The sequence below is a fragment of the Temnothorax nylanderi genome, unplaced genomic scaffold (assembly GCF_030848795.1).
Source record: "Temnothorax nylanderi isolate EJ_2023f unplaced genomic scaffold, tnyl_v1.0 TNYL_tig0085_pilon, whole genome shotgun sequence".
NCBI classification, from domain to species: domain Eukaryota; kingdom Metazoa; phylum Arthropoda; class Insecta; order Hymenoptera; family Formicidae; genus Temnothorax; species Temnothorax nylanderi.
This window is the reverse complement of record NW_027249147.1, coordinates 416057-439532: the sequence shown is the minus strand read 5'-3', so window position 1 is coordinate 439532 and position 23476 is coordinate 416057. Positions and strand designations below refer to the sequence as shown.

General features: G+C 38.0%; 2 protein-coding genes across 6 annotated transcripts in view; one reads left to right on the top strand and one right to left on the bottom strand.

Moving 5' to 3' along the window:
• LOC139774695 (uncharacterized) overlaps window positions 1-23476 on the top strand; it is a 192825-nt gene that overhangs the window by 23571 nt on the left and 145778 nt on the right. For 2 of the 4 annotated variants that reach the window (XM_071710127.1, XM_071710124.1), the window contains exon 2: window positions 5311-5443. The exons of 1 other annotated variant lie outside the window; for it this stretch is intronic. The gene's annotated coding sequence lies outside the window, so the exon portion shown is untranslated. Of the gene's footprint in view, window positions 1-5310; window positions 5444-15625; window positions 16536-23476 lie in introns of those variants that run through there. One more of the 4 variants, XM_071710125.1, reaches the window with a different exon arrangement.
• LOC139774688 (netrin-1) overlaps window positions 1-23476 on the bottom strand; it is a 189244-nt gene that overhangs the window by 25762 nt on the left and 140006 nt on the right. For both annotated transcript variants that reach the window (XM_071710106.1, XM_071710108.1), the window contains one exon: window positions 23087-23182. In XM_071710106.1, coding sequence (XP_071566207.1) covers window positions 23087-23182 — 96 coding nt within the window. The remainder of the gene's footprint in view (window positions 1-23086; window positions 23183-23476) is intronic.

The following is a 23476-nucleotide window of genomic DNA, read 5'->3' as shown; positions in this document are numbered from 1 at the left end:
TTTATTTTCCTATAAGAAACACATTACTTTATTCATGCAATATTCTTGAAAAGAATTCCGCGTTTCGAATTCAGTTTATAGGTAATGTCTCTATTCGATCGAGTTTTCGCAGACACCTTGTAGAAAGGTCCATGAAATTAGGAGAGAAGTGGCCGTAAAAAATGTGAATCTTATCGCGGAGCTCGCTATTAGATACTGTCGTTGGCGTTATCAAAGGCGTTGCAGACGCTGCTATCGCGTGTCAGTTGGCATCCGTTGCAATCTTGATAACAACTTTCGCTCGGACATCTCGAGAGATTCGCGCGTTTGCGTCAAAATAAACACTCTCGGTATATTCTATAATAGAGTACTCAAGAATCACTTATGCGATTCCAGTCGGAAATAAAATAAAATCAAATGCTTCGCAAATAGCTTCGGAACGTGCAGATATATCTAATAGATTCGAATCCATATGTGAATACTTATGAAGAGTCAAGTGGGTTGGTCGAATAAAACGTGTACGTTTTCATTTTCAAACGAATTATCTTGACATACACAACTCTTACATTAAATTTCCATTGAACTTTAATTCTTTGAGACCTTTTCAATGAGGAATTCCGAGTACTTCTCTAACTATCGATTTCTGTAGTTTCTCCGTTCTATTATAATTACAATAGTCTTAAGAGATTACTTTTTAACTTTGTTTAAAAAAAAAGAACATTCGTGATTCTGGAACACCCTGTTATGTAAGCGCGCAAACATCAGGCGTATCGAGACGAGACACCTCCGTCTGTTATTTGTACTTCGCACCTCCCAGGCCTCTCATTAAAATCCACCTCTTGAGGACCTGCGGACAGGCCACCTTGGAAATGAGCCCTCCGAGCGGAACTGCTGTCTCCGTTGTCAACGATTAACGATCTACGGGCGTCTCGTTTAATTTTCGCTCCACTGAACGAACTTTCTTACAACCGTAGCGATGTAGCGCAAATATTTTCTATTTTTAAATATTTAAACGCAATGTGTTGCGATAAACTAGCTATTTTACAAGTATCGCGGGAAAACTTTAGAAATATACTCTTAGATGAGATTGCAGCCAACTTTGTGTGCCTTAGTGAAAATTTAAATAGAGACCTAATTACGTGGAGTTATTTAATATTTAGAATCCCAAAGGCGTTTTGCTAAATTAAAAATATTAAATATCTTACTTAAGTTCAAGAGAAGACTAATGGGAAAGTTAAGCTGCGGACAAGACTTTTAATAATTGCAATAAAAAGAATTTGTGAAAAAGGTATATGATGCTCTTTGATACAGTTTTTATTAAAAAGATATCTCGGTGCCTATATTTCTTTAAAATGTACTCAATAGTTTATAATTGTAAGTGATAAATATTTTGCCAAAAATGTTGCTGTTTATTAACGAATCTTTCTTTACCTCATATCAAAATATACTGCGTGGAAAAAAGTTGATTAGGATTTTAAAAGATTAAACTTTTTCCCCCTAGCTTTTTCTCCCCCAGGCAAAAAGATTTCTCATTCTTGAATTGCTTCACATTTGTATTACAAAATACCAGAGTCGTGCTCGACAATCTAATACCTAATACGTTATTCCACGATCTGGTCTAGGTATCGCGTCGTCGGGCAACTTTGGCAAATTAGTAAATTGCGTTCCACGCGGCATCGTGAGTAAAGCCGAGGGCGAGTCTCACAAATCGACAGATAATCGTTTTCGCAATCTAGTTTCTACGATCGCGGAGCTACATACATCGTCCCCCTCCCGATACTGATAAACTCCGAGAGTTTCTCCCATTCCGTAGAGGATTGTCCCGTGGGATCAGTTGGGAAGATTTAAGCTGCTGCGCCGGAATCCCCTGAAACTCGAGACAAATAGCCCGAAATAAGGATGCGAATGCAAACCGAAGGACCGGTCGATTTATCGGTAGTGTCGCCGATACTATCCTCCGGCGCGGCGGAGACCTACGGCAGCGTCTAAGGTCGCTCGTTTTTCTCGGGAAGCACTTGGATAAAATTTGCTTGATACCGTTGGAGTGGAGAACGAAGATCTGTGATGTGAACAAATGCGCGATATTTTATCCACACACGTTACGTGTTGGGGAAATATATTTTAAGTAACTCTACAATTTCTTACAATGGCAGTATATACATTATTTTGAAAGCATTGATATCAATACGAAGAAAAGACATCAATAATATAGGAGTTTTTTATTACGTATTATGCTATTTTATCTTCTCATAACTATATACGTGTGCTTTCTTTTTAAAATATATGAACTCCTAATTGAGATTCATTATGTTTTACGAATTTATCACGTGTATACTTTGTGAAGTCCGATTAATTTTCTTTAGAACTTATTTTCTCCGGGGAAGAAGGCTTGTTCTCATCACAAAAAGGTTAATGCTTCCGGTAGTTCGTTGGGAAGATTATGAGTACAAATGATGTTAGATTTGTCTCTCAGCTAGAACATTATTCATCATAGTCTAAACGTGTTTTTAGCCAGTTGCAGTATTACAGGGTCATTCCTGTGAGATTCGGCAAATGTTATTAAAAATTTTACAAGCTAACAATTAAGAATAATCATAAACTATTTATAAAATAAACACATTCGTTCTGTTTCTGTAATATAATACCATAATAATATAATATAACTCTGTTATATAAACTCTGTTATATAAACATGTCATATTTATGCATCCGTTGACCTGCATACAAGATTAAATATACGAAACTCTTTCCGCTCTATATACCTGCAGAAAATTACACTCGGACAAATAACACATGTTGTGTTTTTATTCTAGCCTCGTCCGCTCGTCTCGACGCCGCGTGCGGAACGATTTAATTAATTATGCGCCGCGCAAAATGCACGCCCCCATTTACCTGTCACATGCCCTCTTTTGTCCCTCTCGTCTCGTCTCGGGACGAGGCGGGGACACACACGCGTGTTGCGCTCGTGCACACGCTCGTAAAGTAACGTCTTAATTATAAAAGGGTCGACACGCTGTGTGTGCCTCACGAGGCACCTTTAAGCACCTTATAGCGGCCGTGCGGGACCTTAATGGCCGCGTGGGTGACTGTCAGCCGTGACGGCGACGGAGAAGAATCTACGGTTTTTCGCGCGGTCGCCCTTGAGACAGGAGACCGCCCCCTGCGGGGGTGAACGAGCGCGCGCGCGCTCTCTTAACGCGAGACACATTCGCCTCGAAATTAAACGGGCGCGATTAAGCGCCCGGTTGGCTTCAGGTCGGAATTTACGCGGTGAGACGCACACGCGAAACCGTTATGGTGGTGCTAAACGTTACCGGACGAGCATTAACCGCAACGCTCCGGTCAATTTTGCAAACATTCCGAAAAGCTCGTGCATTCCCTACATTCTTAACTTTGTAACCCGACAATATATTTCCTGTTAGATATACGCGTGTCTCATTTTCAAACGAAATTTTAATTTTTCGTAATTTTTCGTAATTTTTCGTCTTACACAAATCAGTATTCTGTTTTTTCGAATATCATAAATTTTTATGAAATTAAAAACAAATAAATTTGATAAGAGCCAGGCGCGGTAATTACTGCGCTATATAATTTATTATAATTTAGGCAAATAAAACAATAGCGTACATTTCGATCCTTTTTTTTGGATCATCTTCAGCGCATAACGTTAGTGAATTATAAATTAGCTTACATAAATCGGAATTTATCGCAGTCAATAAATTAAAACAGTTTGTAGATAGCCAATACATTTTTATGAAATTATCTCTTTAATGAATGACATGTATGCAATTTAATTCGTGCTATCATTCCTTTGTTGTATAAATATTATATCTATTATATATAATAACAATATTTAATTTTAAAGTTAACATGATATTGGTAATTTTGCTCGTAATTTTGTAGGTAAATTTGGAGTCTAAAGAAAATTTGTCTGAGCAGGAAACTGTCATTAGCGAAATGGGAATGTTGGGATACTATATAAATCGCTATATAACCTAATTTCACGCGTGAGGTAGTTCGTGCGACTATAGAAATACTCCCGTGGGCTACCAAAAACATACCTAAATGTTTCCTACCTAACTACGGGGACAAATTGCGTTTACACGAAACTGTTCGCTATTTACTTATACTGGCTGAACTCTGCGAGAACACGAGTGACTTACTTTCTGCAACTATGCTAGTTTGCCTCGAAGCGATCTCCACGGACTAGTTACGGTTGTAAATTGATCGTAGTTCCCCTCTGGTTTTTTCATGTAACAATCTTTTGAAATTATCATGATTTATGTCTGATTTTCAATTCAATAAATCGACACGCATTGCATTATTTATAATATATAAATATTATAAACACTATAAATAGATCGGATGCATTCTTTGTCTATTGACAAAGTAACTATAGAGATATTATAATAAATATAGGTATTACTCGTATAAATATTAACGATAAATATTCTAGTAAAAAAGCAATTATCTAATTTTTATTAATCTTTATTATCATCTGCACTTTTTGAAATTAAAATTAGTTAATGATTTAAACGGACATTTCATTAATATAGTTAGTTTAATATTAAAAAATGAGGAATTTAGTATTTCTCGGCCAGTTTGGCCGAGACTTTTTTCGAATTCGCGGTTTTCTCTCGATTATCATATTTCAACGTAATTTGATAGCCGCTGCAGCAAAATCATTAACGTGGGATGCTTGTACGTCTGAATATTCCCAGAAATTTTCAATGCAAATTTTCCTGTTTTTTGCATGAAGAACCAATTCGTTTGCAACAAAATATTGTTAGACTTTTTATACAGTGCGATACATTTACATCTGTGCAATCGTATCCATGCAATAATATCCACAACATTGGATATTATTTTATTGTATAAAGCATTACAATTTATATATATGCTAAAAAAAAAACACAAATTATAAAATATTTCCGAAGTCCAGTTTTGTATTTGCTCATCGCATGTAAGACCCGTTACAAAATAACAGGAATGTCCGAGTCCGTTTACAGAAACGGACTTGAAACGGATTCGAAATTTATTGTCGATCTCCCGTGACTTTCACGAAAGCCTACGAGATAGAGTGAGATAAAAAGAGAGAGAGAGAGGGAGAGACTGGTCCAAAAGGTTTCGCCATATATAATATAACTTCGGCGAAACTTTCGTAATGCGAGGGAGTAGAGCGTGAGCGCAGTAATGACGACGGGGTGAGGCTCGGGGGACGGGTTAATTAGTCTTGATTTAAATTAGCCACGGCGGCTGGTAATTAACTTTGGTTTAGGGCGCTCGACTGGTAAGCCAGCGCGGTAATAATGACGATAATTATTATTGTAGGTTCGCCACGTGCTCGCGCGCGCATGTATCACCGGGTGCTGCAGAAATTTTCGAAGAAGCCCGAAGACGCGGTAAAGTTCGAAAGCTGCAACGATAACGGATATTAGATTAAGCTGTTGATGGATTTCTGGTGGTGAGTAAAATTTTCATACATTCGATTATGCGAGGTTCGGCAAAGAGGAAAGCACGCGTAAGAGGAAGCAGGGACATAAATTTTTCGAGTCACAAAAATCCAAGTTTCGGGAGTGAAGTAGAGGCGAGCTGCACTTCTAAACTTCGGAAAAATCTACGAATTCTTTAGATGAGCGAGAGTGAGTTACGTACCCGATTTCGTCGGCATGCATCATCGAAACTACTTGAGATATCGGAAAATTTTTCCTCAAATCCTCTATATTTCCTGCAGAAGTCTAAACCAGACTAACTAAGATGCGAAGAAACTGTAAAGTGCGATTCGAGGTCTCTTTTAAGTATAAGATCATACTTGAAATGGATCTTTTAGATTATTGGGCAATTTCATTCTTAAATTAAACGCTTCCATTCATCATCAAAGAACCACTGGGAAGGGATAATGATGGAACGTCCTGTGCAAAAGGAGCGAAACTGAGAGAACGAACAAGCGATAGCGAGCAAAGTGTCAGTGGGGTAATTAGGCTTTTACAGTGATTGAGAATCTCGGCGTCGTCGGCGTCGCTCGCGAATAAGTGTCGTTAAACCGTGTCGTCCGCCGAGCGAGACATTAATCAAACGAAGCCGGTGGTTATCGATCCCAGCGATTTGTACTGTCGTGCGCGTTCGCGGCTCGGCGTCAGTTCGCGGTCGCTGCAACGGCCGAGAAAACGCGAGCAAATCGAACGTAAACGGCAGTTAATTTTGACACCGGCGATTACTCGCCGCGGCAACTTAGACGCGCGAACTGGCGAAACTCGTTATTTCTACACGTTAACGTCGGTGTTGATACTTTTGCGCTTAATGGCTCGCGTATTTGTCCTGCGACGTAAACGAACTGACAAATACTTTTATAAGTATTTTCAGTTGAAAATATTTGAAATATTCTTATATTTTTCGGAAATATTTTTATCGAAATAACTACCAGTTCACTAATCTGTTTATATAAGTGAGATGTTGTCTAAATACAAATTCTTGCATTTTGTCACTTCTTCGAAACGAAACGCATTTTTGAATGTATTTCACGGATTAAGAGAGATGCGCGTTCTATTTCACGCTTCCTACTATTTCATTCCCCCGATCATTTGTGTCCTTTCGACTGCCCATATCGGCGGGAAGAGCTATGCGGGCGCAAAATTTCAATTATCTGAGAAAAATCTCCATTGATCCTTGGCGCGAGATTGAACGGCCGGCTATGAAATACGGACGAAAAGGGAAGATTCAAACGGTTTGCTGGGGATGTGGGGGAGAAAAGCTAGAGAGCGGTAAAAACCTTTATCGGACGATATCAATTTTTCTCAAAGAGTCCCGCGTTGATGTATACCGGTACACCTCGAAGCGGCTTTAACGGATAAACGAGAGAGAGAGAGAGAGAGAGAGAGAGAGAGAGAGAGAGCGAGAGAGAGAGAGAGAGAGAGAGAGAGAGAGAGAGAGATGCGCCGCCTTCGGGAATACAACATCGTGAGCCGTTCGAATACACCGAATGGTGTTAGTTAACTCTTGAATGCAGTCAGCGTGAAGATTACGAGATGCATTTAATATGCGGAAATCTACATATGGCTAGACGAGCAGATAGGCAGAGAGATTTTTCCTGTCCTGAGTTTAAATCCCTTGGGCATGCTAAAGGATTATACAGAGTAATATAACTGACAATTTAATACAATCATAAACATGTGAGTTTAAGTTAATGCTAGATTGATGGAACGCATAATTATTTTAAGATATGCAAGTTCCGTGTTTGTACCAACGAATTAATCGTGTAAGAGTCAGAAATTGATGATAAATTTATTATTCGGTGGACAATCACGCAAATTATGAATTAAATTAATCAATTGTACTAAAAATGATTATATATGATTTTCTCTCATGATATTTTCTCGAACATAAATTTTTTCTTGTGTAAACATTTATGAAATATATATTTAGAATATAGAATAAGCAAAAAACAATTTAATTTAATCATTTTTAGTATACATTTTTAGTAAAAATTTAGAATGATGCGATCCTAACGTAAATATAAAATATTATTTTAATTCTTCAATTTAATCTTGAATATTACACTAGAATTTAAATTTTAATTACTTGCTATTTTTCCCCAATTTTTTTCAGTTAATTTGTTAAATCATTACTAAAACAAATTATAAACGCGCTATCTTTTTCGGAGAGATTATTGTGAAATTTTCAATGTGTTTTCTGAAAAGAGGATTTTTCATTGAATTTCAATACGACATTCTGGGCTTGTGGGTTCGAATTCAAATGCTTCGCATTTGCCTCAAGACGCGGATAATTTAATATACGGGAAAAATCGCGCGACGCGGTCGGCAATAAGTCTCCAAAGTTCCCTCGTTACGCGCAAATCGCTCCTATAAAGCTTTCGAGTATCGCGTTGCTAATTGAGGGTAAGGAAGCGTAAGAGCAGGCTGCGGGGATTTTTGAATAATGTCGACTAGCCGATTCACTCGACCGGAATAAACTGCCCTAGGCGCTTCTCCATTTTCATGTAGGCGCGCGAGCTACGAGATATTCTTTTTTCGCGGGGAATTTACATCGCGCCGAGCCGCGGGCGATGCGTATGCGCGCATCACGACGTACCCGGTATACGTAATTAGGTCGTGATTGGCCGCGACGCGTAGAAGATTGTCTCGTATCCGTCGACGAGGTCGTCGCCCGAAAATTTTCGCCGGATATTTCAGTTCCCGATTTTACGGCCAACCTTGTGAAACTTCTTTTGACACTTATTCATGATTAAGCATAACCCGTTTTTGTACAAATAAAGTCATTGTCTCGAGCATTGGATAACGAAACTTTTTATGCGCATGTGGATAGTATGATGAAATTTGTTATAATTTAGTGACGAAACCAAATATCTAATTATTCGCTAAAAAATCTTTTTATATACAAAACGTTAAGTGTTATTAAAGTGGCAATTAATTAAACTATTGTATTTTCATTCGTTTGAAGATACGTATACATTAAAAATTACTATTTTATATTACATATAGAATGCTGAAGTTAATAAAATAAAAGAAAAATTGTCGATCAGCAAGTTTCTAATCAAAAGTAATATTCCTTCATTCAACTTTCGTCGAATCTCTTCTGCTCGTTAATCTAATAGTACATTTTATAGCCCGCCGAGGGCAATTTCTCGGGCTTAACGTAATTTCTCCGCCGAGTCTATCCGCCGTAAAATTTCGCGGGGTTTCTTCCACCTCGTTCGGAAGTATCGATAGCGCAATCGGTCATTCCTCCGCGTCGACGTTGCTTTTATCGTCGGCGTCGCGACGACGAAACCCTCGTTCGGCTTTAACAGTCCGCGAAAAACAGATCGATCGCCCGCACGTTCTCGGCACGTCATCCCAACGAATGGAAAGGTCATTTCCTGCGAAAGTTACTTTTTTTCGCGTATAGCCAACAATACGCGGTCGCCGGTGCATCGCATTGTTCGCATTGTAAGAAACGCAAGGCGAGTCGTCCTATCGCGATCCAGACAACGGCGAAATTGCTGGAAGAAATCGAGGGGGAACTGTTTCCCGATACCTTCACGATGTGCTCTTCCTACGTTCCGTTTCTCAGGTCATCTAAATGAACGTCTGTTACACGTTAAGTTTATTTTACTTTCGCATATCGCGTTGCGCGAGCAAACAATTTGTACGAGGAATCCCGCGATTTTTTTTTTCCAAGAAAAGTCCGCACCTTGCGCTGTCGGTGTTATAATTTGCTCGAAGAATTTCACTGCAACGTCTAAATTACACGCAAGCCGTATTCGCGCCGCGAGTATTTGCAAATACGCCCGTAAATACACGCGATATGTGCCGAGCAAAAGGAAAGCGCATCGCTGCTTTAAGGTATGTCCATGATGGAAAAGGACGAAAACGGGAAAGAGAACGAACCGATGTAGTGTGCAAACAGTGCTTGGGGTATGTTTCCCGAAACGGAAAGACCCTCGGTGGGCGTTTATCCGAGCGCATACGCGCACGCAACACGTTTACGCGACGGTACAGTCGTCGAGGTATACTTAAATGTACGACGTGCCACGCCATTAAAATCCTAAACTCGGCAGGATGTAATGCTTCGTGACAGCACTCTATCTCCAAACATATTGTGTGAAAAACATAACTTTCAGAATAGCAAATTGTTATCCTCGATGTGCTATTTTTTATAAAAAATATTATAATAACGTATGTATCTAATATAATTTTGTATATTTTTTGTACATTTGTACAAAAGGGAATTTTCTGCTCTTATATTAAAACGATCACAAAAATAGTAAAAAATATTTATATATAAATAAGAAATATTAATTATTAAATTACACAATATTAGCAATGTTAAAATTAAGAGAATATTTACAAATACAGAATATTTAGCGTCAAGAAATTCTCTACAATAATTTTGTTTCACTAAAGAATTAATGGATTATTTAAGATACATTTTAAATATACAGGTTGCTTCATTATTTCTTATTTAAAAACTGGATATTTGTTCATTACATTCCAAATTATATTATTTAGAATATAGATATAGATATATAAAGTAAAAATTAAATAAGTGCAAATTAAGATATTTGAGTAAGCCCAATACACAGATGTGATTTCAAACACTGAACAATTTGACACATTAACTATCTATCGTGTATTTTCAAAGAGTATTACTAAAATGAAACGTTATTACAAATATTTGTGTACCTCAGGCAATAATGCTGCAACAATAGATTGTTATACGAGCTGTATACTCAAGCACAAGCATTATACGTGATATGTTTGGACAATACAATATTTCCGTGATTCGAGTAATTAGATGTTTGAATATCTCATGTTCGTTATATTATATATTTTAAAATTAAAAATTTAGAAATAATGATGCACTATGTATAGATGAAATGATTAAATGTGAAACAATAGCAAGCATATAAATAATAAATAGAAGCATTTAAATGATTTAATATTAGATTATCGCAAATTTTTCGAAATTTTTTCAAATCTTTGTAAGCATTTACATTATAATTTCTTAATAAAGGACACCACTGTAACTGCCCATTTTCGACTGCCTTCTTTGGTATTTTTTTTTTAGAAAGGAATAAAATATATGGTCAAAAGAACTTTTAGGCTTTATTAGACATATATTAAAGTATGTAAAAAAATTTTTTATTTGTTGAAAAAATACAAAATGGCGGCGCACGAGTCGCTATAGCACTTATTGGTTTTCAGCCAACCCTCTCCGCGGCACGCAGTAGAACTGTCGTAAATTTGATCCTGGAACAAAAAGTGAAATATTTTCGTTAATTATATTAGTTTTAGCAGTGAAGTACGAGGGGAAATAAGAAAATATTAAAAAACAAAAAATAGAGACGAGTTTGAATAAAAAGTTCGATTTTTCGACCATCGAACTTTTTATTCAAACTCGTCTCTATTTTTTGTTTTTTAATATTTTCTTATTTCCCCTCGTACTTCACTGCTAAAACTAATATAATTAACGAAAATATTTCACTTTTTGTTCCAGGATCAAATTTACGACAGTTCTACTGCGTGCCGCGGAGAGGGTTGGCTGAAAACCAATAAGTGCTATAGCGACTCGTGCGCCGCCTTTTTGTATTTTTTTAACAAATAAAAAATTTTTTTACATACTTTAATATATGTCTAATAAAGCCTAAAAGTTCTTTTGACCATATATTTTATTCCTTTCTAAAAAAAAAATACCAAAAAAGGCAGTCGAAAATGGGCAGTTACAGTGGTGTCCTCCCTTAATAAATAGTCTTTTTACACCTTTACTTAAATAGGTCATAATCCAATAAATTTTATTTTAAGCCCGTATGTTACTCTTGTAAATCTTACTTCGTTATTAATGGTCGTGTGAATTTTTGAGTATGCTGTAATTCGCATAACTCTGCTGGTCGCATTTAAATGTATCTTGCAAACCGATGGTTTATTCGTGCCGCTGCGATTATCGTATAATATATTACTGGAAAGTTATTGCATCGATACCAGCGATACAACGATATCGCTTACCATTTTTGTATCGTCTTTTTTTGTCGAACACAAGTCCCTTAATCCGGTGAAAGGACAAGCCGAGCTAAAAAAAAGCGACCGTAATGTAAGCCACGGTAGTATATTATTACTTGCATTGCTTCATCAGGAAATATCAAAATACACGATGATTATAAAGAGCCGAATGATTATAATTAATCGAAATACTCTCGTTAACTGTATTTAACGAGCTACATAAATCCATGACTCCGAGATCCTTTTGCCTCAACAAATTACATTAATCAATAAATCAAACATGTTGAGAAACATCGGTAGATACGATTCAGCAATATTGCTGGTAAAGAAAATTCACATACCTTACGTGAATAATGAGGCAAGATCTACTTAACTCTACATTTAAATAAAGTTACAGGATATAAACACGGTTATGTATGTATCAACTGGTAGATCGGGATGCAAACGGATCTTAAGATGTAGAAGTTACGACGTCGCGCTCCGACTCGACGTATCACTTCGCAGTGATCGACGAAGCGCGTACTTCGACAGTCATTACACGGCCACGGAATTTACATTACGAGCAAAGCAGACGCGAGGTAACTTTGTCCGCGCGCGGCTTAACGCGGGGCGGCGCTCGGCGCGGCGCTTTCCTCGCTTCGCTACGATAACTCGCAGAAATAAACCGAACTGGTTTCGCGGACGGCCTTAATCGCCGTCATTACCATCCGCTCGTAACCCATTACAGTATTTGCATCGTTCTTTTTCTACCCGGTCCATCGGCGTCGTCGATAAAACGTACTGTACGCGAGCGATACGCACGCAGAAAAAGCCACAGTTTAGCCAGAGAACATGTAAACACGTATGCGCGTACGTAAATGAACACGCGCGTTATACGTACTTGGCGACGACTCTCCCTCTTCCTTTCTTTCCCTTTCCCTTTTTGAAGTTGTGCCTCCCACGCCCGTTACGCCCGTCTCCACCTCGTACTTTTCTCCCTCTGCACAAGGGAGGCCCGAAAGGAGGGTTCGCCTCCCTCGAGTTATTATTATTTTGCCGCAGATATACATTCACGTGGACTCGCTTTAATGGTCTGACGTTTATTTCCTACCAGGGTCGGTTTTATCGTGAAACTGATGGTGAAGCAATTTATCTAAATTATAGAAAAGTCATGAAAGAAAGATCGAGAGAAAGATCCATCATAAAATGTATATTATATGTCGTATTAGAGAACAAGCGCAATTCATTCGTACGGTATCATTAAGTATGATTTAACTCTTTCCCCAATGACAATATAAGTGTGTTACATGTGCCAAGTGTGTATTTTGAAACGAAGAAACAAAGCTTGCTTACATTCTGCTTACATTGAATATAAAATTATGTACTATTAACTGCGGTACACGTATACGCGATCGCCGGAAGCTTAATTTAATAACAGGTCTTGACGAAGGTTAATTTAATAACAGACCAGTCTCTCTCTCCTTCGGAGATTCGCCAATGTATCATATAATACCCGATATTATCAAATTAGGAAACGCGTCACGAAATCTCATTCCTGACACTCGCTTCAAAGTCCAAAAGTCTGAGAAGCAGAAGACATAAATCCAAAAAAATCAATTTTCAAGATAAAACCTGCAATTTCGCACTTACGTATATGTGCGTGGATGGCTTTTTAAAATAAATGTGGACAAATTCAATCAAATTGAAATAACTTACATGTAGAATAATGTATGTCCGTACTTTGACAATCTTTAATTTAAGAAATGAGAATTAATATAAATTTGTATAAAACGCTATATCGATTTTTTATTCTAGAAAACTTACTGTGGTATTAACATTTAAATAATCGCATTAGAAGATATCACATTTATTCACTTTGTAAACTAGAGTTCGTCTTTCGAATTGCAATGATCTAAATATTTCATATATGATCATTTTGAACTTGCCGCCCTCTGTTTCTCAGATATCGGATCGTTGATCCGACTCTGTTAGGACTTTCTACACAATTTTCCTATAGCAGAGAAAGAAAATTCTCGGAGCACTCGAATGCATCGCGAGTGCCTGAGAGCGTGGCTTCCGTTAAGGGTGGAATCGCGCACACAACGACAAGAAGGCACTTCATCGACGGCGAAACGAGATTTTTCGGCTCCTCTTTGCCCGCGTACTTCTCCTTTGTTCCCGTGAATACCAGTCGAGTGCTCAATAGTGGATCATGAATGTCGGGGCGAAGAAAAGCACTCTCGATTTGGCAGATGATGATATACTGTCTTCAAGGTTCGATCGACTTTTCCTCGATTCTCGCGATTCAGGGAAATGGAAAACTTGCTTTGAGTTGTGTTTCACAAATAGATAATGCCGTTAACGTCAATCCGTAAAATTATTTTTGCGTATACAATGTATCATGTAAAATCTATAGTCTTTTTTTTATTACGCCAATTTATTTCACGTTTTGCTATAATATTAGAGTGCTATTTAGCAGATATAGCAAACGCTTTACGTTCACGTTTACGATGAACCTCTCAGAAGACAATTTGTCAAAGAATAATCGTTTATTTAATCTAATTTTATTGTCGAGTTGAAGTCATACGAATGTACATAATTTGCATTATTTACGATCATGGTAGGATTACATCAAGTAAAAAACTTGACGGATTTAGATAAGTTGTAGCATATCTATGGTTAACAGCAAGCTTGTTGTTGAGTACATTTAGAAAGTTATTCGCAAATGATTGTTTTGCGAATGGCGAAATATGTATGAACGCGTTTATGATAATTCGGCTGAATAATTTATCAGCATAATCGCCCCTTCGATCTCATCATTGCTTTGCAATTTGCATCGCAGCGCCTTCTTGTCGTGCCAGAGCGATTGCATTGACCGGCTATTTATAGTTGCGTAAGAATACATCGACGAATTAAAACCAGAGCTGCGTGACAGATTGGCATCACCGTTTGGTGAGCCAATAAATAATTACCAAACTTATCAGGAAAGTAGCGCGTAGAAAGACATCTCACACCTGTCCGCCCTGTAGAAATAGAATAAAGCTTCCCGTACATGTTTATGGTAATTTCGATTGAATAACTTATCAAGATAATCACTCTTTTATCCCCCAGCCCGCGCTCGTGATTTGCATCGACAAGTTGCGCGACTCGCACGGCTTGTTTAAAACTCGGTCGAATAAAGATACACATTTTCTACAATTGAAATGATAAATCAATAATAATTTACCTCATGGTTGCTCTGCCATTACCCAATGCCTTTTCCAAGCCTTCTTTCCTTCCTCTTCTCAGATTCGTTTTGCTTCGATAAACAACAACCGATATACTAATCGGTTCATCGCTGGAATTAATCAATCGCGCATGCTAATTGTTGTCAATTGTGGGAAATAATTGAATTCGCTGTCTCTCGGTATTTGATATGATCGCGTCTTGATGTAGTATAATGCGGTGAAACACGGCGCGCGGCACACGCGCCGCTATCTGTCGACTCGAGTCTCATTCTAGAAATGATAGCGTGCGACATCCTTACGTACGTCGTTACCAAGCAACGCTAAATGTAAGCGCGCCTACGATAACCGTCTCGCTACCACAAAGTATTTAATATACGAAATAAACTACGAAATAACTGTGCGCCGAATATTCTGTGCTCCATATACATTAAATCAATTCTTATAAAGAAGCTATTATAGTATATTTTGCATTTTATTTTGTAGACACGTCGTCTCATAACAATCGATTTCACTCGATTGAGAAAGCATCTTGGAATAGAAATATTGTTACTTAAATCGAATGTTAAATCGACGGATATCCGTCGCATCGAAACACGATCGCAAGTACAAAGAGACGCGATTATTTCCTGCAAACTATCAGTAGGTCTGCGCGATTGACTTTAGCGATTTAAAGTACACGGAGCACAGAATATCTGGTGTACAGTTCTTTCGTATAGTACGTTAAATATTTTGTGGTGGCGAGACGGTTATCGTACGGGCGCGTGTGATCCTAGCGTTAGCTGGTAGCGGCGTATTATGGAGTAAAATACTGTAGTGGTATGTATACGTCATGCATACGTCACCTTGTTTGTCTCTCGCGCGACCGTGACTCGCAGAGGGGGGGGGGGGGGTAACGACGCGCGCCGCTCCGAGTGTCGTCTTATTGTTCTTCGAAACACGATCGCGATAGGTACCGAAGAAGCACGCGGCGGTTTTCTACGAACAAATAACTAAATATTATCAGCCCGCGCGATTCCCTAACTTTCACAATATCGATCTGTAAGACACAGCGAGATGACAAATAACTATGGCGTATTGGTTATTAATCAAAGTGAATATTTCATTCATTTTACATAATAACAGAGAAGATAGAGATTGTAAATTATTACTTTATCGCATATATGCATCCGCGGGCGATAATGATTTCTATAAAGATGCTTAGATATAAATGTACCTCGCGCCGCGTTTTGAATGTTTCGCTGATTTATTCATTACTACCGAATTAAGAGCGCGTGTAAAACACGAACCGTCGCGCCGGATCGAATGCTTGACAATATACATTTAATTGGATTTACCGGTTTAAAATATATTACGTAATATCGAAATTTGATTGTATATTTTCGGATGGTCATAAATGACCATCATTTTCGAATCATTTTTCGTTTATAAACGGGACGATCCCGAGTTGAATATTGCTATAACATCTTATTAATTAAATAATAGTCATAATTAAATCAGTTTGATATTTATCAATCGCGTAATATAAATTCGATGTTTCTACATTGTTTGCAATTTGTTAAAAGTCTCTGCCGAGATTTCGTTGAGCTGTCCGTTGAAATTCGCGAGTGTCGAATCTCGTATTTTTTCCCCCGTGATTTTCGCGATCGCGATTTGATGGGATTCCATCACAATGAACAATAGTGAGGTGCGGGTCGCGTGCGATTAGCATCGGAAGTGCAGTACGATTAGCCTAACGAACATTGTATCGTAATTAGTCACGTTTTCGCGAGTATTGTGTTGTGTACGAGTGCAACAATTGAATCCGCAAATAGGAGAAGGCTTGGGAGGCATCGGGCGCCAGCGCAACAACCATGAGGTGCGTAAATTATATTTTATTTTATTAGTAGATCTGTAGAAAAATTACATCCCACACAAATATATAAATATAGCGCTTGAAACAAAGATTTATTAATAACGCGCGCTCCATTGCGCATATTTAATATTGCGGCGTGTTTCACATCAGTTATACGCCATTTTAATGATCCGGTTTCATAGGAATATAATCGTTTCCAATCTCACAATTTGACTCATTGTCACTACACTCTCAATTTATCTCTAATCAAAATATGAACAGTCCATGTCTTAAAATATATCGACATTATATTTCGAGTATCTCTCTCGATACACTTTTTGATACAAGATTCGTGTAACGACTATATATACACGAATCTAAATGACTTTTCATCTTCAGCTAGTTCTGCTAGAGATTGATCGCCATATCGGTATCGTACATCAAAGCCGGATCGACTCGCGCACTTTTCGCGAGACTCTCGAGGCGCGCGATCAACACACGCGTGGGTGCAGTGTGCGTTGCGTTGCGCTTCGCGAGAATTACGAGGCGCGCGCGCTCGGTTGCGAAGCATTAACATATAGATGCGATCCGTGACGCGGAATGCGTACGCCGGATATGCGCGCTTAAGTTGCCGCGCGATACCAGGGGGAGTAGGCCGCCTTCGACAAGGAACACGGGGGTAAGGTAGCCGAGGGCTACCAGTTCGTCGTAATTACCGCGCTGCTTATGAATAACGGCGGGGGCGGACACGTGAGATCGCGCGGATCCGTCCCCGCGGCGGCGGAAGGCCCGCGCGAGAGATCGGGGCTCGGTAACGAGAGTCGGCCGCGTATCCGACGACGATCACGTTGGTTCGCGGCGGGCCGCGCGATTTGTGGGCCCGCGTGGGTGGATCGCGTCAAGTGGACCTTCCCGATACGAGACTCGCCTCATATTGTAATAAAATGTAGACGTTAAGCCTGGAACACACCTACGGTCCATTCGCCGATCAGCATCGCCGACAAACGTGCTATCTAAGATTTTCCTTTCAACTTATATACGGTCTTTTTCCTCGCTATTTGCGAAATTACAGTCGCCTCATTAACGTTATAGCTCGTCATCCCTTTTTTGCTCGTTTTCTAGCTTTTAATATTGAACGAATGAAGAAGTCGATTAAGATATGAACAGAAGATATCTGAATGGCGTTTTATTTTTGAAAAGTTACATGTTCTATGTTCTATAGAACATGACATTTATTTTAGAAAATTAATTCTATGTGCGTTTTTATTTAAAAATAATTAGTGTATTTTAATTCATCAATATAATAAGTATGCATGCATAAAAATAATGAATTGCAATCGTACTCAATAATATGAATATAACATCCATCCATTGAGATATAATTAAATTATTCGCAATCAAAATAAATGCAAATTTTCTTTGAATAACGTTCATATGAACGTTTGTAAGTTTATACTGCTTTTGTGTTATTATATGCTTTAAATCGCACATTTGAATATGCAGCTATACATGTATTACAATAATCATTATAATGCTATTTTCTCGGATATCAAACGAGAACTTTATAAATCGGACACAAGTTTTCTGATATTCTCTTATCTCTCTTTCTACACTTGCCGACTTGCTACGATATTACGATAATATAATACAAGATAGTTATGTATAGCAATATAGATTCCCTGTAGATCGAACTGCGTTAAATTGCGAAGTTGAAGTAGCAGGAATTGAAAAATAAAAAGATAACTCAGTCTCGCTTTGCCGTCGGGCGAAGTAACGAGAGAAAAAGTGCGCGAGAATGAAACCGGTAATGAAGTCTGAAACCTGCACGCGACGAGAGCGGGGCATGGAGCGTGATCGGCGGACTTCGTCCCAATGAAATTTCGAAGACGTGAAAATCAAGAATCGGCTTAATCTTGATCGTTCGTTTCTTTGAGATACAAACGGATGTAAGCGTAAGTCGGCTGATACCGGTTCAGCCCCGGCTTTTTAAATACTCCGCTAGCCAACGCGATTTAATCTGAAATCTGCTCGTTATACAGGATATCCCCAGATCTGTCGGATGATTCCCTTAGCCATCAGAAAAACTTGATAAAGTTAAGCTTTATTTTTCATTAGCAAAAAATCCGATTCGAAATTATTCTTTGCTATATCTATTTGGTTTATTATCATAAAATATTTTGGCAATTAAGTTTCTATCAAAATTTAAACCTTATTTGAAATGATATAATAACAAATTGAAAAATGGGTCGATTTAAGATATGTAGGACAATTACGTTAAACTGCGACGTCAAATATCTACGTAAGTATTAAAGTTTCCTCATTAAAATGATTTCATCATTTTCTTAGTTATCTGTCCTTGCGTTATCTATGTCTGAGACACCCGCTATACAAGAACGTTAACTTACGGCGACTTATCGCGACGTTATCGAGACGCAGAGGCCGAGATCGTGATTTCGCGGGGCGAGGAGGAAAGGCTTGCGAGAGGAGTATTTCCAGGAGGCCTATTATGGCAGATAATTTACGCGGGCCGTTCCTGCGGCAGTTTCCCCGCAAGAATTTACAGCGACAGTGCCACTCGGCGCGACACTCGCCAGGTGTAAATTCGATTACGATACTACTTGCCTTCTCGCGTCGATATTTCACTCCTGCGCGAGCGGAGTAGGTGACGTCGCCGCGTAATCTACAAGCGGAATTATGCGCGTCGCGTAGGCGGCGAAATTTCTATGCGTCTCGTAAAGAAACACGGACGCGATAGCAAAAACCGAGCTCGAACAAAATCGAACCCGAGCGCGATCATTCCGTCCCAATATGTAAACTTGTTAGCTCACAAGAGAGTTTCTATCATCGAATGTTTCAGGATTAGCAAAAAATAAGCACATAGCGTCTCGCTCGAAGTATATCTTATTAGTCTACAAATGATAAAGCATTGAGGAAAAGCTTTTTGCGAATTATAACGAATATTTTTCAATGTCTTCTGTTTAATCTTCGAACTTAGAAGTAGGAGTTTATATATAAAAATATATATTATATGAATACACACACTACTCTCAAAAAATTCTTTTCCTTCGAATGAAAAGACAAATTATCGTATTATAAATTTCCAATTGTATCAAACACCTTTATCTTCAGTTCAAAGACAGAAAGACAAGTATGGTTAAACAAGAATTATTTTCTCGGCGATCGCAATATCTGATAATTAGTATCATACCGTCCGTGGGGTGTATCTGGCCCCAGGTGTAAATGCTCGATCGCGATACTCCTTTTCGCGCATCGATATTTCACTCGTGTTCGAAATGCAGAGAGCGTCGAGACGTAATCTGCGCTCTGCATATGGAGCACGCGTGGGTAGAAACGCGTGCATTCGATGCAACGAGAGAGAACTCGAGAGGGACGACAGCTACGAAAGCCTCTTGCTTTTCATGCCGTCAGTTTCCAACCTGGAAAAATCGCTCGATCTGTCGTGAACGCGAGACGCATTGTGTCAGTACAGTTTTATACAAGTTTAAAATCAACATCGACAACATCTTATCTGATTATTGTAACAGTGTTGCCGAGTGAAAGTCTGTTTACTTTAATTTTCGTCGCAATGTACGCGTAATTCAATATTGAGTAATCACGTCACTGACAATGAGTGAGGTGAATGCGATATTGAAATATTTCTGAACGACAAATTTAATGCAATTAAATGCAGATTACAAAATACAAAAAGATCTATAAGATATTTAAAGGAAATAAAAACAATTTGCTTGCAAATTATATTTATAAAATTCTAAATAAATATAATTATTTTATTAATCTGAGAATAATCCAGAATAGTTAAATTGAGAGAGTTAATTATGTGTGTTACGCTGAACAATTTTTAATATTTAAGTACGTTAAATGTGCTATTCCGAATTCTACATTTTTATCCCAGAGCTGTAATCAGTGACACAAAAAACCAATTTGCATGCAAATTAAACTAGTTTTAAGCGCAGGAAAAAACCATTTTTCTACGTAAAATCGGAAGATACTCTCTGCAACGTCTTCAAGACAGTGTCAGATGAGGATGACACTAAATTAGAATATTAACCTTTCTCGTTAAAGTTCCAGGACATTAATTACATTAGTGTACATCGGCGGGATCTAGTGTTTAATATTTCCTTCTTCTCAAATGTAATCGTATATCTTTTAATACTTTTTAAACATTTTCCCGAGCAAGGCTTTTTATAATATTTAAACAAAATTTATCGCTTACAATAAATTTTTAGCTTTATCAATTTTTATGTAATCTTTAATTGTATAAATAAGATAACTATATGTATAAGCGTAATATTTTTATGCATATATAGATTAAAATGTAAGTTTTTTTATATACTTACATATAAAAAATATTACCAATTTACATTGCAAAAATAAGTTTGTTGGATAAGTTGCTTGGATAAGAGTTAAGATATATATTATATTTTGAAGCTTGAGTGAAGTATATTTCATATGCATCGGTATGAAGTTTTATGAATTCTGGCTAGTTTTGCTTCCTCCGTAGGATCTCAATATTTGAGAAAACATCGCGAGAAGCTCGCGTCTAAAAGCTAAATTTATCGAGATGCATCGACGTCTCAAGTTAAAGTAAGAGGATTCGCTTACTTGTCCGAGCGGCTAAGAGCTCGCCGTGAAAATCGCGCATCGTCTACGCGAGTGAAAATGCCGGGGTAAACGGGCGAGCCGCAAGCGAGGGTAGTTTTAATTAAGCCATTAGGGGTGGCTGAGAGTCTGCGACCGAGCGGCTAGACGTCCCGACCCCCTTTCTCCTTCTCGCGCTCGTTCACCGGCTCTGTCTGCTTAAATTAATATAGCGCCCGCATTCCGTTCTACCACGTGGCGACGAAGCTCGTATCCAGATCGACTTCCTTCCACCCTGATCCCTGTTAAATTTGCGGAAATAATAACGCGAGATCGCGCGCAGACTCAGACCCGTACCAAAGTCTACTCGGTTGCATATACGCAATGCGTGTTGAAGTTCGGCGCAGTTTCTCATTATACAAACTCGAATTTCGAAGATAAATTCCAAATCTTTTTAGTCACAATATATTTTTTAGAAAGATATTACTATATAAAAAAACAAAATAGAAGTTCTCTCTTCTGTTTAACTTTTTAATTTTTAATTTTTTAATATATCGACACAGTTTTGATATTGATGCTTCCCAAGAAGATAAACGAGAAATTTGGTAATAAAGAGATTTGTTTCTTTTCTGATAAAAATTTGTGATTTTTTTGCTTTATATTTTTTGCATATATTTTTGATAGCGCGAAATAAAATATCTTTCAAGTTGTTTCACATTTTGGGATAATATTTAATTTCTAAAATCGTAAATATGATACTACTGCGATAAGAACGTGGATTACATCTGAAGAGTATCGTTAGTAGCGCAGAGATTTTAAAGTATAATAAACTATTCATTATTCATTTATAATAATTCTCAATCGCCAAGGTATAAATTTCGTATTTATCTTGAAAAATTTACGTAAATTAATTTAAGAACGTCTTGATATCGTAGTACATGCTTTTTTACATTCTATTTCCTCGAAATAGCGTTTTTTCAATTATATAATTTCAATATAGCGAGAGATTCGTGATACAGTCACAAATTACTTGAGAGATCATTGTTCTCGTACTTACACTTATAAGCGCTATAAATGTAGCTGCTTGACTCGCATCTCACGTTTATATTAAATCATCGTACAAGACAAATGTAACTCAGAATCGGACATGGACATTTAGTGCTGAATACGTGACATTAGAATACCGACCTACGCTAATATCGCTTGCCTCTCGAGAAATTATTCCTCCTTCTCTTTCCCTCTTCTTCTTTTCCCACCCATCTATCTTATCTTCTTACGTTTCATCGTTCGCCAGCGATTTTTACGTCGCCCAGTGTGTCACCAGCGGAGACTTCGACGCGGCGTCGCAGCGTAACGCTCGGAATATCAAGTAGTTCGGGGGATAGTAAATGCAAAGAACGAAATACAGCGAAATATAGTCGCGCATGGAAGTGTTTTATGCTATACACTGAACAATCATACAACGAACCAAAAACGGATTATTGCGGTTAAAGTTTGGGATATATGCATAATAAACGTTAGAAGTTTTAATACATGTTCCTCTAAATTAACATACCGATACCAATATTTAATATATTCTTCAGAAAATCCCATTATCCAAAATTCATATTTCACAAAAAGCTATAACAAAAATTATTTTGCAAAACGCATTTCTCTGAAAGAGTATTTTTTACAGTTTTCACTTTGTGAGGTATAGTTAATTAATTAGTAATTATAATTAAGTTAATAGTTTAATGAATACTTAAGAAACGTGGTAAGTCGACAGTTGTATCCCACTTTACGAAGCCAGATGTAATTGAAGATGATATGCAGCGAATATATGTCAAAATCGAGCCGAAGGCTCGGTGTCGACTCGAGCGAAAACCCATGAATAAATGAACACGAATACGAACATCTGACGATTCGCGATCGCCGTTCGTTCGTTGTTCATTTGCTCAGTGTATACGCACCTTCGAGTTTACTTTGCACTTACTTACCAGCTCGTCCATCGTATCCGCGCTCGTCGTCGTCATCCTCGTGCTCGCCGCTCTCCTCACCAGCCGTGCCCTGCGTCTGCACGACCCTGGGTATCTCTGCAAGAATACGAGATAAATGAGAAGAACGAGCCTGGATGGAAGGCTGAGTTAATCCTGCAGGTGTTCGTGCCAAGAACTTCGCGCTCGGATCCATAATTGTTTCTCTCTTACACAGAGATTGCGAAAAATATCCATTCTCCGAGCTTCTTGGAAATATGTAAATCATTAACAAACAGATTTAAAATCTTAAGAACGTTATCTTCGCCTTTTTTGACATTATTTAAAACCATAGAAGTATTCATTATATCTGTGATATTTTTAATCTGAGGCAATATGCATCACAAAATCTGA